Source organism: Emys orbicularis, chromosome 3, assembly GCF_028017835.1.
Source record: "Emys orbicularis isolate rEmyOrb1 chromosome 3, rEmyOrb1.hap1, whole genome shotgun sequence".
NCBI lineage: Eukaryota > Metazoa > Chordata > Testudines > Emydidae > Emys > Emys orbicularis.
Genome location: NC_088685.1, coordinates 88660413 through 88673586, shown reverse-complemented (window position 1 = coordinate 88673586; position 13174 = coordinate 88660413). Strand labels below are relative to the sequence as shown.

Here is a 13174-nt window from a genome sequence, read left to right as displayed (position 1 = left end):
TAAATTACAAAAGTTTTCCCTCCATGGCTGTCCCTATGTTAGCTAGACGTTCCTCAAATGTATACTCACACTTCCAACAATTTAATTCTTACGTTTTTGGAGTGTCTTGTTTTACGTACATAGATGTTGTTCTTAAATCATGTTCTCAGGGTATTTAACAGAAGAATGCCAACAAGTTTGGTTTCAGTGGAAGGGTCTTCTCTTTAGATAACTCTTCAAACTATGAGCATGCTGCCATCCTGATGATATACACTGCTGTCCATGGTGTAAGTTATAATAACTTGAGTCCTGAAAATATATCTCCTGGATCATTACAAATCCTCTGACAAACACAAGATGTGATCCACATCATCTTCCACTTAAAGGAGCTTTCTTTGGGGCAGTCAAACTGTACAATGATCATTTTGGATTTGTTAGGTATGCAACATCTCTTGTCCAGACACACACCACAGAAAGTAGGTTTGTAGCTTTGTGTGCTTGAGCATCCAGAAAAGGCTAGCTTCTCTGCTTTGGGAGGCTGAAATGTTGGCTGACATGTTTTTCCTTTTGGAATCTTAAATGTAAAACAAAGCAAAGCTTGAAACTTCACATGAAAAAAGCCAAAAACAAACAACAAAGGTTGTTATGCATTTAAATAGCAGTAGCATTTGAAACACTACCTACTTTTTTTAAGCTGTCTTACTTTTCTTTGTACCAGTCAGAAACTGGGATTTATTTTTTAAAGTAATAAAACAGCAGGCTACCAGTAATGATCCTCAGATTTGTGGCTTTCTTTAAAATTATACTTCTGTAGTTCACATGATAAAGACAAGATCAATCTTGTATTTCAGGAAGGCTCACATATCAGAGATAATGGAAAGCCATTTTGCACTACAATTTACCTTTATAGTCTTCAATATATTGGTCTGACAAGGTTGAATGAAACACAACCTCTCTTCTCTTCTCATTTCACATTTACTGTTTTCATTGGTCACTCTGTTGGATATACCTATGCCACAGGTTCTGGAACAAGGTGTCCAAGAAGTTGCCTGTACTAAGCACTTCTCCTTCAAAACAAGTGGTAGACTTCTGTAAACTGAGAGACAGAGCAATATATTATACATGTTGCAACACAGCAAGATAGACACAGAACTTTTAAAAATAGCCTAAAGTAGCATTAATTGAAAAAGCGATTTAGCATTTGATTTCTGTTCATGTGGTTTCTCTCGTTAGACCTAAAAGGCTGAGGCTGAGATGTGCAAAGCTGCCTAAGAAATTTGGACACCAATTTCCATTAACATTGGAATTTGACATCCAAATCTCTGAGATGGTTTTGAAAATCTCAGCATGACTGTTCGTATGTTCTGTGGCCCTCCAGATTAATGTTATGGGAACCCAAAATCCCTTCTGAAGAACTGTTATAAAACATCCAGAGTAGTGAAGAACACATTTTAAAAACTTCTTAGACTGCAGACCAGGTGCAGCTGTGAAAAGTTATATGAACACATGTAAATAAATATTTTGATATGTTACTTTTTTTTTTTTTTATGTCAGAAGTGATTTTTTTTCAGTCATTTCTAAATATCTAGTGCTAATAAATCTAATCCCCTACCTAATAGGAATGCAAAAAGGTAAAGGTATAAAATAAGATTTAAAATCACTGTGGCAAATCTTGATGAAATACTCAAGAAGGGCTCACAGGGTTTGAAATCTGCACATGTAGTTAAGAGGGTAGGGCAGAATTATGAGGGTACCTGGAAGGTAGACAGCAGGTTAAAAATCTCAGTGCAGGAAGCAGATTAAAAGCCTGGCACAGATCTGCAATAAATAAAGGGAGGTTACATAATTGCTCATATGTAGTACATTTTCTACGTATGATATAGATACTGTCTTTGTTTAGGAATTAGCTAAACAGAAAATGCTTAAGGAAAGCAGAAAAACTGAAAACAGTAAAAGCAATAAAATTTAGCTTAGCATTTGCTACCAGCATTAACAGAAAGGAGGAAAGAATTAAAGCAGTCTTAGAGCTAACAAGCCACTGCATGACTTCATGCAAACTATGCACAAATTGAATTTAAACCGTAGATTATTACATTATGTTAAGGAGAGAACATCATTTTTTAAACAAATTTTCAGGTTTTCTCTGAAAGGGAAAAAGCATTTCTCCTACCGAGGATTCCTACTCTGTTTTGGTTTTGTCCCTTCCATCTTCCTCACTTTCCATGTTGTCTCCCTGTTCTTTGGGTCATGCCTCAATCTTAATTGGTATTGTAAAGTGCCATGTACATCTCTGGTGCTTCAGACGTAATAAATAAGGCCTCCACATAGTACAGACCTTCTGTTTATTCAGGCTAAGTGGTACTTCTCTTCCAAGTGCTCTTACTTCCAGGTTCAAGTGTGGCTGAAGGTGTTTCTGTTCAGTTTAAAGTAACTGAAAATATTCAACCTAGTGCTGGGGCACTATTTTGTATCATTTTCCCTCCCTGTCAGCCCAGGACGTAAAGAAACAAGATGTAGGATTATAGCTACTCCTGGGGAGAGTCTGTGCCATTGCGAAATGCAGAATTTTGCAGAAATTAATGTTGTGTGTGCAGAATTTTCTTTTTTCCCCACAGAAATGGGCTGCAGAGATGTTGGCCTCCATTAGGGGCCATTGGACCTGACAGAGCCCGGGAGGATTTTGAACTGGAGGATTCCCAGCAGCTGCAGTTCCCAGCATGTCCTGAAGGAAGGAGTTGGCGTGCAGGAAACTCTATGCAAGCCCAGGACCTAGCATCAGGCTGTTTCTCCCTCTGGATCCCTAGGCTCTAGGAGGGTAGGGGATGTGAGTATCTGGGCTGGGGGGCCCACAGCTGGCCTTTGTGGGGGAAGGGTGTGACTGGCTGGTCTCTAGGCGGGGAGGGTGCAGAGAAACAACTGGGTTGTGATGGGGGTTTCTTTAACTCTCTATTCCTGGGAGAATTTATGTGTGTGTCTGTATTGTTACAGACCTAATTGCTGACAGGTATTTTGAAATCAATTACCAAAATAATTGAAATGGGTGTGATTATATAGAATTATTTTGACAAAATTTGCAAAAATTTAATATATTGTGTGCACAGAATTCCCCCAGGAGTAGATTATAGCCCAGGTCCTCGTATGGTAGTGCTGAGGGTTAACTATAAATTTAATTCCAGAAGTTAATTTTTGAGTCCGTCACGCTGCAGTGTTTCATTATTGGCTTGGGTCTATAAAATCATGGTTTGAAATCTAAGATGGATAGGCATGTGACCCACAAAGCTCATTTTTTAAATCAAAGGACATTTTTATTTAGACTTAAATATCTGCCAGGAGTTTGTAACCCAAATATTGTAACATCATGGTAATACATGAAAGCTGGACATGTAAACAAACTTGACTTTGCATTCAACCGGAATCAACGGCAGAAAAGTTCCATTTAAAGGCCTGGTTCCTGAAATGGAATCCCTAGTGCACTGAGCCCTGTAGAACAGAGTGGTCTCTATCCAGGAAGGCTTTGACAAATGGGGAAAATTCTTCTATGGATGTGCCAGCAAAGGGTTAAAAGCAATTTCTGGGTCCATTTAGACCTGCCAACTCTCTATGGGTTTTCAGACCTTTCTACAGGACTGGGTGAAAAAAACTCTTAGTCTGTGGGTGAAAATGCTGCTCTAATTGGCTGCCTTTCCCCTTCACCTGTGTCTTTGGAAAAGACAGTCTATCAGAGGTGTTGTATGAGCTGAATAACTGCATGGACCCTCAGCATGTATAGCAACCAGTGATCCTTCCCATCCCCTGCAAACATAGGGCTGGAATGCTCAGCCCTGTGAACTGAAAGCCAACTGGGACGCAGTTGCTTTGCAGTTGTTCTCATTGTGTTTCACAGTTTATCCAAATTCCTGAATTCATAGCAAGGGCTGGAGTTGCTCTTCACTCTCAATAAAAATGATTGAAAATGCACCTTAAGATTTCTGTTTTATTAACGTGCTGGGAAGAAGCAACATCTTGTCTTGCAGGTATATAAAATTATAATTCCAGTTTATTAATACATTTTAATTGGTTTAAATGATTTGGTATCAGTTATTCCAGATGGTTCCGTTTCTCCTTGGTTAGATTAACAACATTCTCTAAAAGTGTGCAATTCATTCATTTGAACTCAGTTGCTTTTCTGAGTTCCTTTCCTACTGTGTATGGTTTTATTCCCAGTTTTGGATAAATTCTGTAAAAAGGAATTGCTATCCTTCATGTCAGGTCTAAGTATCAAATTTATCATTTAGATGTAGGATAAGCTTCCATTTTTTAGGATAGCTTGCATAAGCACTTGAACTTCTTGGAAGTTTGTCCAAACTGAATTCCAGATTTTGTGAGATTAACCATCAGCATGTGTGTATAAATTTGCTATAGCCTGGGCTGGCTTGCTTGTTTGCATGCTCCTTCCTATATATCTGCAAAACTTGAATCTGGTTTGTTCTTGAGCCTCGGGCTACCCTTAGTTTTATTTTATTCTCCTTCTCATCCTAGAAGCAGAGGACGAATGATTTAACCTGGAAATGGCGATTATAATTTGAACCTGATAATATTACGAGTAGTTTAGAAACCAGAAAATTATAAATTGCTCCATATTCTTATAGACTAAATCCAAGATAGAGAAGGAAGTTGGGTTTTTTTTCCCCCTTGCAATGACTGAGATTTTGTCAATAACCAACCAGGCTGTCTGAGCCAAAATCTAGAATCCTCCATTTTCTATTGATAAGAAGGATCTACAAGATGTCGGTAAATAGAATATCAAACCATTTGTTCTTTTTTTAAAATAAATGTGTAATTTAAAAATTTATCATGTACGAAAATAGTTTACCATTCTAGTCATGCACACCTGGCATTAATCTGTAGCCTGTTGATTGTAGCTGTTTCTGTTGTCCAGGGCCACAGTTGGAATGTCCAGACTTTTTTCTGCCGTTGACCATGACACATTGACTTGCTGCTGCCTTTAAGGTGAATACAGGTGTACATCCAATTGCACCACTAACACAGAGACACTTATAAAGTGGGGTAGGCTGGAAGGCCTGGCCATTGACATAATACACTCCATTGAGCTCACATCCTACTGCTATCATATCTGAAAATGGTAAAGAGCAAAATTACTAACACAGCTACAAGCTATAAAATGCAGTTAATGGATACCAAATGGTAAGGCAAGATCATCCAATTACCGGCATTGATGAAGTTCTGCAAATGTAAGAGGAGAGTTCTGCCCTTTTCCACCCAAACACAACTATTATCTGTGAGAAATTATACTTATTGGCTGCTTTGTTTCAACCCAGTCACAAATGCTTCCATAAATAAGAGTGGATACACCCAATGGACCACTTTGACTGATGTGTAAAATGGTGTAACGGTGACACCCTTAAAAATACTTATTTACACATCAGTAAATGAGTGAGTGTACGGCTGGTGTAATTTACAGGCAAGGAACTGTGCACCCCAAACTAAAATTTTTTTTTTCTTTTGAGTCAGCCTATAAAGAGCCATGCCTATCACCCCCTGAAGTTTCAAGAATAGGATGTGAAAGAGTAACTTACATGCACATACTCCTGTTTCATACCTAGGCCTGTCTGCAGAGTAATCACAGTAAAGTCCTTTGTGAGGGTCACAGGTATCTGCTTCATTACAGATCTCTCCGGCCTGCTTGGCACAGATTTTACAACATCCGCAACCATCCTTTACCAGGCTCACTCCAGGGGTGCAGGTTGGCACACGGGGGCATTTGCATGGCCAGTGACAAAACTCTTTACGCTGATGTACCTCACTGGCTTCTGCAGATTTTTCCTCAGGCTTCACTTCTAGTTGTCCGTTGCCTTGTGCCCTGCAGAAAAACTTACATATGGTTGGACTTTTGAGGGCTGGGTTACTTTAAGCATGGTTAGTATACCATAAACTTTAGTAAGGATGAAAAAAGTGAGTTTCATAAAGCCACTAAAACTTTTGTAAAAATTCACAAGATGAAAAAGTGAGAGACGCTGGGGCAGTACATGAGAAACAAAGGACCAAATTCACCACTAACTTAGCACATTTGGAGTGTTTCACCAACAATGAATCTGACCTACTGTTTATTTCAAAGAAAATTAATCTGTCTCTCCTTTCAACAAAATAAAACTTTTAGTGTAGTTAGTCAGGAGAAGGTTTTGAATTTGGTGTTGTAGGGTTTCACACTGTTGATGAAGTTATACCAAATGTACTCAGCCCTAATCTATAGACTGTATCTGTCAGCCCTACAAATTCACTCTATCTGGAAGTCAAGTGATCTTTCTGCCACTTACATTGGCGCAAGTATTTGAAAATTTGGCACTCACAGCTTACTTGACAATTGGGTTGTTGGTGTGCGAAGGAACAAAAGGCAGGTCACTTTTCCATTGTTGTGTTGGCTTTGCTGTGCTAGTGGCAGGAAAAATGTGTTGTAGGGTGCTGATCCTGCAAACAGGTACGCATGTGAGCAGTTCCACTGAGTTTCACAAATTTGTTCACGTGCATAAATTTACTCACATGAGTGTATGCAGGATCCAGGGCTTAAGTAGGAAAGAGATCTTAACAGACTGGCGGCAGCACTGAGATGGCAAGGTGGTAGTCTGAGTGACCTAAAGCAAAAGTCCTGTGTGTCTCATGATTCTACACAATTCTCCACACAGTCTAGCTCCTGCTTCAGAATTTAAGTCTTCACTTTAAAGGAAAACTGGGTCTAGCCCATGATTGAATAGAGAACCTTCCAGAAATGAGCCATTAGTGTTGTTTTCTGAAGTCTACAGTGAGCCTGAAACAGTATTTCTGAGAGCAGTACATTGCTTCTGTTTATTTCAATGGCGTATTAATGCTAAAACATAATGACAATTTAAATGTCAACCGTAACTATTTCACTGGTCTTAAATAAAAACCTAGACCTTAATGTGCTTATTTAGCAGTGGTGAATAGATTGATATGGGGGAAGGACCCATAGAGCGGCTAGTAGTTCCCATGGTCTAATGGGTTTGGGAACAAGGAGTACTAGCAGCTCCACCAGTGTAGCTTAAAGAAACCTCCAACCTTGGCCATTAAGAGCCAGGGAAAGAGAAGATACAGGCATTCCCCACTGACAAAAGCCTCAGCTACCACGTAGGTGCCAAAAACCTGATCCATCTTCCTCATTTTTCTGGGTACCTAAGGACCCCGCTAAATGCAATCAGCTTCTCTCTTTCTCCAAACAAATTCTGCAGTGCAGTACTGTCTGGTCAGTAAAAACAACCTTTGGCAGTCTATAGAAGACTATTGTACTAGTTATATTATTCATTTTCCTATTTAAATCAATACAAATTCCCATTTTTAAACTGGAAGTTGCTGCAGAACTCTGCTTTGCATGCCACAACAACCAGCCGCATAACTGAATTCCAGTTCACCACAGGGAGTAGGGGATCTTCCTAATGGGGTTTTTCCCCTGTGATTTTCATATTTATAGTAATTTTTCTAGCTATGATCATCATTTTTCAAACATTCCACCAAACCTATAAAGTGTTACTGGGTTCCAACATCTAGCTTCCATGGTCACTTGACTAGAACTATTTTTTAAGATACACACCTGTTCACAAAATCAACCACTATGGGAGCTGAAATATTATGCCATACCTCACAATAGGCTCTGCCATGTACCAGGCACAGTTTAATAAATGTGGTGTTTTTAATCATTCCATTATTTATTTTCATTCGTTCTCCACACAAACATAGTACAGTAGTAATATGATAAATCACTAGCTCTTATAACTGATTTTTTTTAAGGAACGGCTTTATGTTAACCTTTCAACCAGCCATACAATTAGCTTAGTCTGTACTTCTTGTGCCAGTTATTAAAGCTTTTTAAATTTTCTGTCTCTGGAAGAAGGTTGTGAGGTAAACAGGTGCTCTTAAAAATTTATCAGTATAAGTGACTGGATGGTTACTTTAGGAAACTCCCATCAGCACAGCTCAACATTTGCTGAAACCTTTCCCCCAAAATATTATCTAGCTTGTAAAAATTTGGCTAGGGTCTGAACTACACACTGTGGTATTGTCTGTGTGACTAAAATCAGTTTTTCTTATTTCAAAATGGATCTGTGTACTCTTAACAGCATTCCTTCATATTCTGTGGTTCCGCAAATATTGCTTACATTAATGCAGTTATTTAAGCTTTTGTATTATAAGTCAAAATGTGCTTTGAACCTGCTCTACCTAAACAAAACAAAAAAAAGAAAGAGAGGACAACTCAGAGGTGTGAGCAGGACCGGTGCAACCACTAGGCTGACTAGGTGGACGCCTAGGGCGCCAAGTGGTTGGGGGCGCCAAAAAGCGGTGCCCCCAAAAAAAATTTTAAGCAGCAGAGCACAAGGCTGCTGCTGCTCCCCGGCTCCAGAGGGGCTGCCCGTGGCGCGGCCAGTCCCTCCCCCCAGGGGCGCAGCCAGCGGCGGAGCGGGGAAGGGGAGAGTCTAGCGCTAGCAGCTGCGCCTTCTTCCCCGCACCGCGGGCCGAGCCGGGCTCCCCGCCACCCCCAGGGTTCTCAGCGGCGGCGGCAGCAGGCTCGGGCGCAGGGGGGCTGGCTGCCTATGCCGCCGCGGAGAGCCCAGCTCGGCCTGCAGCGCAGGGAAGAAGGCGCAGCTGCGCTCCACTCTTCCGGCGGAGAAGCTGGGTGTCTACTCCGCCTGCAAGGTACCTAGCCGAGCCGCACGGGCCCGCAGAGCACCGGGGGGTGGGCAGGTCCAGTCCCTGGCCTGGGGAATGGTGTTTGTGGGTGGGAGCAACCCAGGCACCCCTCCCCCAGCCAGCGCCACCCCCGCCAACACCCACCAACCAGCTACCTTCTCCCCTGTGCACCCCCTGCCCCAACAACCCACCCTGTCCTGCCACTTTTGCCTCTGGGCAACCTCCACCCAGCAACACCCCTCCACCCCCAGCCACCACGGTCACCTTCACCCCTGCATCAACCTCAGGACCCCCCCTCCATCTCCCTTCTGACCACTCCTCCCTTGTGCAAACCCCTCTGTGCCACCTTCACCCCCCCTGCAACAACCCCAGGCACAGACACCTCCCAGCCTGACAGCCCCTTGCAACAACCCCCTCTTGCCCACTCCTCCCTTGTGCCACTCCCTCCGTGCCTCCTTCACCCCCCTGCAACAACCCCGGGCACAGACACACCCCCACCTGCCAGCCCCTTACAACAACCCCCTCCTGCCCACTCCTCCCTTATGCCACTCCCTCCCTGCCACTGCACCCCCTGCAACAACCCTGGGCACAGACACACCCCCACTTGCCAGCCCCTTGCAACAACCCACTCCTCCCTTATGCCACTCCCTCCCTGCCACTGCACCCCCTGCAACAACCCTGGGCACAGACACACCCCCACTTGCCAGCCCCTTGCAACAACCCCCTCCTGCCCACTTCTCCCTTGTGCCACTCCCTCCCTGCCACTGCACCCCCTGCAACAAGCCCCTTTGGCTCCATGCAATCTCTTCCTTGCCACTACACCCCCGCCCCTCCACCTCTTGGCCACCTCCACCCCCTGCAACAATCCCATGCACACCCCTCTCTGCCACATTCACACCCTGGAAGAGCCCCCATATGACCCCCCCTCTTTGCACACACACACACCTGTGCCCCCTGCACTTTGTGAACATCTGGGCCCCTGGGGGGAACTTGGCTGTTGGAAGGTGGGGGCTGGACATCAGAGGGGGGGCGAAAGGTGGAAGTTTCGCCTAGGGTGCAAAATATCCTTGCACCAGCCCTGGGTGTGACTCTTCACAGCAAGAAAAACAAATCATGAGAAAACATCCTGTGGTAGGGTTAACTCTGCTGCCACTGAATAACACTGTTTACTTGAAAAAATCTTCAACGTTCTATCAAGTTAGGATACAAGCAGGCTTTAAATTTTTTAAGTTGACAAACCAAATATTTTATGATTCTTCCTTCCCTAGCCTACTATAACAATTGTGTCCACATCACACAAACCTGCGGCACATGTTTTGCCAATCCTATGGGCAGATTCAAAAAGGAGACCATTGTGTGGAAAACTCTTGATGCGTGGTTGGTTGGTTGGTTGGTTGGTTTTTAAGATTAAGCAAATTATGTATGAGGTAAATAAATTAATACCAAAGTATAATTGTTTTGAAAACTGTCCATGTGGAGATTTAAGCTTCATCATTAGAAGAGGAAAAGAACACAGTTGCAAGGTATTTTTTTTAATGGAATTGGCTTTTGAAACTGGAGTAGATAGAGCAGAATTTCTCTGTTGTTAAAACAGTTTAATAACACCAGAGCTCTTTGCTAATTTGCAAAACTAGCTCATGGAGCCCTAGAGCCAGATCAGTGCATGTACCTGGAATATGAATGAGGGAAAGATGTTTACTTACATTGTGTCAGACAAGAATTTGCACTCAGAAAGAGAGAGAGAGAGAGAGTTGAAGTCACTGAGAATTTTTTTTTAGCAATGAACTGAAGTGAGAGGAAAATGTCAAAATTGTGACTGTGCAATGAATAAGCTGCAAATAAAATCGTACATGGTGGTAAAAAATGGCTTCCTATTCTGCACACAGCATTTTCTTGAGTGAATTTTATTTTGTCATGAAGGAAATAAAAGTTTTAACCGCTCGAGGGAGAAAAAAATATTTGGAGAAAACTTACCTGTTGCATATAAATGATGGTGAGGAGAGTGAGAATGAGGAGCCACTGCATGTTCCTGTAGAGTCAGAAGTGAAAGCGAGAGAGAGAGAACAGGCTGAGCTGTGTCAGAGTGAGCACTGTACACAAAGCTCTCCCTTGTCTCCTCTGCAAATCCTTCTTTCCTCAGCACATGCAAGAACACCCACACATTCATACTTGAAATCCTTCACTGCGTACAGAACCAGTTTCGTGCTCAGACTTTCAACTGATCTTTCATTTTCTTAAGCCACTTTCCAGGATATGTTTTAACACCCTGTTTAGCGACAGAAAGCTGTTCCTGCAGATTCTACTGTCTTAACCGAGGTCAGGTTGGGCAAACTTCTGATTGGTGAAGTTAACTGCTGGGAGCGTAGAGGATTTTTTTAGCTCGTATTTAAATCCTTATTGCATGGACGTTATGATCATTTTAAAAGGACAGAGCCCCAGTAATACATTTTCTTGAAGCAGTACAAGCAGTGTTCCTCAAATTTAGAGGCCTGATCCTCTATGATGCATAATGCCTAATGGGGTCAGACCCTAAGAGATGGAAATATCAACCTTTATAGTACATGCTATACAGTGTACCATGCACAATACCAGTGGGGCTATTGCACTGTTTATTTAGTGGAATAGAGATGGGGAAACTGGCACTCTGATCTGTGCATCTCCCTGTGTAGACCAGCTGCCAATGTTTTAATTACTGTGTTTACACTGTAATCTAATTAGGCATTGTGAAGCTGAGTGTCACTGCACCTAACTTTTAGGCACCTAGCAAATCACAGGAACAACACTGTGATCCACAGAGCCTGAGTTTAGCACCTAGGTGCCCCATACAATGAATGGGGGAGAGAACACCTTAGAATGAGATCCACAAAAGCCAGCACACTGAGGAGGGAGCTGCCTAATGAGAGATACCCAGGAGAGGGGTATGTCCTAGGCCCTGCCTCTCTGACAGAGATAGGCACCTATCTCTGCTTGGGATATATAAACCAGGAGAAGATAGGCATATAGCCATCTAAGTTGTATGGGGGGCCCAATCCAGTAGCCATGCTCAGGGGCTGCCTAACTCCATACAAAACAGCCAGGAGGACAACACTCACTTACAGCCTTTAGCCCAGTGCTTAGGTATTTACCCAGGATGTGGGAGACTCCCAGTTCCACGCCTCCTCTGCCTGATGAGGATTTGAACAGTGTTCTGCCACCTTTCAGATGCGTGCCCTAACCACTGGGCTACAGTCATTCTGATTTTTTTCCTGGCCCAATTAATATTTAATTATCCAATGATTTAATAGAATTAGAACAGAGACCTACATCAGAATAGCCCACAGCCGAGTTGGTAGGGCATGCACCTGAAAGGTGACAACTCCTTGTTCAAATCCCTTCTCAGCAGGCAAAGGGGGCACTTGAACAAGGGGGTCTCCCACAGCCTGGGTATACCCTAACTTCTGTGTTATAAGGGAGGTCCTCCCACACCTGGCTGTTTTGTGCAGAGTTAAGCAGGCTCTGAGCATGCCTACTGACTCTAGCCCCACACGCATGTGCATCCAACAGTCTCTCTTTCCCCAGTTTGTGTATCGATCTGGGGCTGGGAGTTAGGTGTCTGGGTGCCTAGAGGGAGGCAGCAGTGCCTGTGCTCAGAGGCAGAAACATAGATGCATAGGGAACTTTCACTGCAAAAACTTAGACGCTGAGTGACTTTAGGCACCTACAGGGTTAGGTGGAAGCCAAGCAGGTGTTTTGTGGATCGCAGTGGTGCCTAAAAATGGGACTTAGCCACCTACATGTCAGGGACCATGGCTCTTGAATGCTGATGCACAGGGCTCCCAGGAGCTAGTAAGTTCTAACCTGCCACTCGGTGACCTGTTTAACAGTTGTCAGAATAGAAGCAGAATGCTGACAGAGGACTCCAATACTGGGATCCGATGGGCTGAACACTGCGGGGTCCTGATTGCTTCCCAGCTTCTATTTAAACCAAGCACAGGGACAGGAAGTTATCCATGCAGCTGGGTTTCCCCTGCTTAGGACTGCTTCTCCTGCAATACTTGCAGCTACTGCTGAACCCCTGGTCGCCTGACCCTGCCTGCCTCCTGACACCTGAGTCCTGTCTTGGACTCTGACCTCTTGGTATCTGCCCTGGCCTGACTCCTGCTCTGACCACTAGTTCAGACTGTCCACATCCTGGTTGTGACACTAAGTACCCTTTGTGGAGCTCACCCTGACTGCCTAAAATTCTGTAGGACCAGGTCTATACTCAAAAAGTTCTGCTGGATAATACTGTTGATTAGGAGTTTGAGTTGTTATGAAATTTTTATATTGGAAAAAAGTATTGTAGTGTAGATGCAGTTATACTGGCAACAAATCCTTTTGCTGGTACAGTTTATTTTGTTTGGAGAACTGGTACAAGCTATATCAACAAAAGAATTGTTTTGCCGCTATAAGCTGCGTTTCCACTAGGGGGCCTGCTGGTCTAGCTATACCGGAAATCCTTTCAAGTGTAGACAAGGCCGAG

The 13174-nt window shown here is 43.3% G+C and overlaps 1 protein-coding gene across 1 annotated transcript; it reads right to left on the bottom strand.

Moving 5' to 3' along the window:
- Positions 1 to 271: 271 nt before the first annotated feature.
- On the bottom strand, positions 272 to 10698 carry CCN6 (cellular communication network factor 6). The gene is made up of 5 exons (XM_065401838.1): positions 10648 to 10698; positions 5556 to 5850; positions 4850 to 5092; positions 882 to 1075; positions 272 to 553 (listed from the first exon to the last, which is right to left on the bottom strand). The coding sequence occupies exons 1-5, from the start codon at positions 10696 to 10698 to the stop codon at positions 272 to 274; spliced, it is 1065 nt and encodes a 354-aa protein (XP_065257910.1).
- Between the last annotated feature and the right edge of the window lie 2476 nt (positions 10699 to 13174).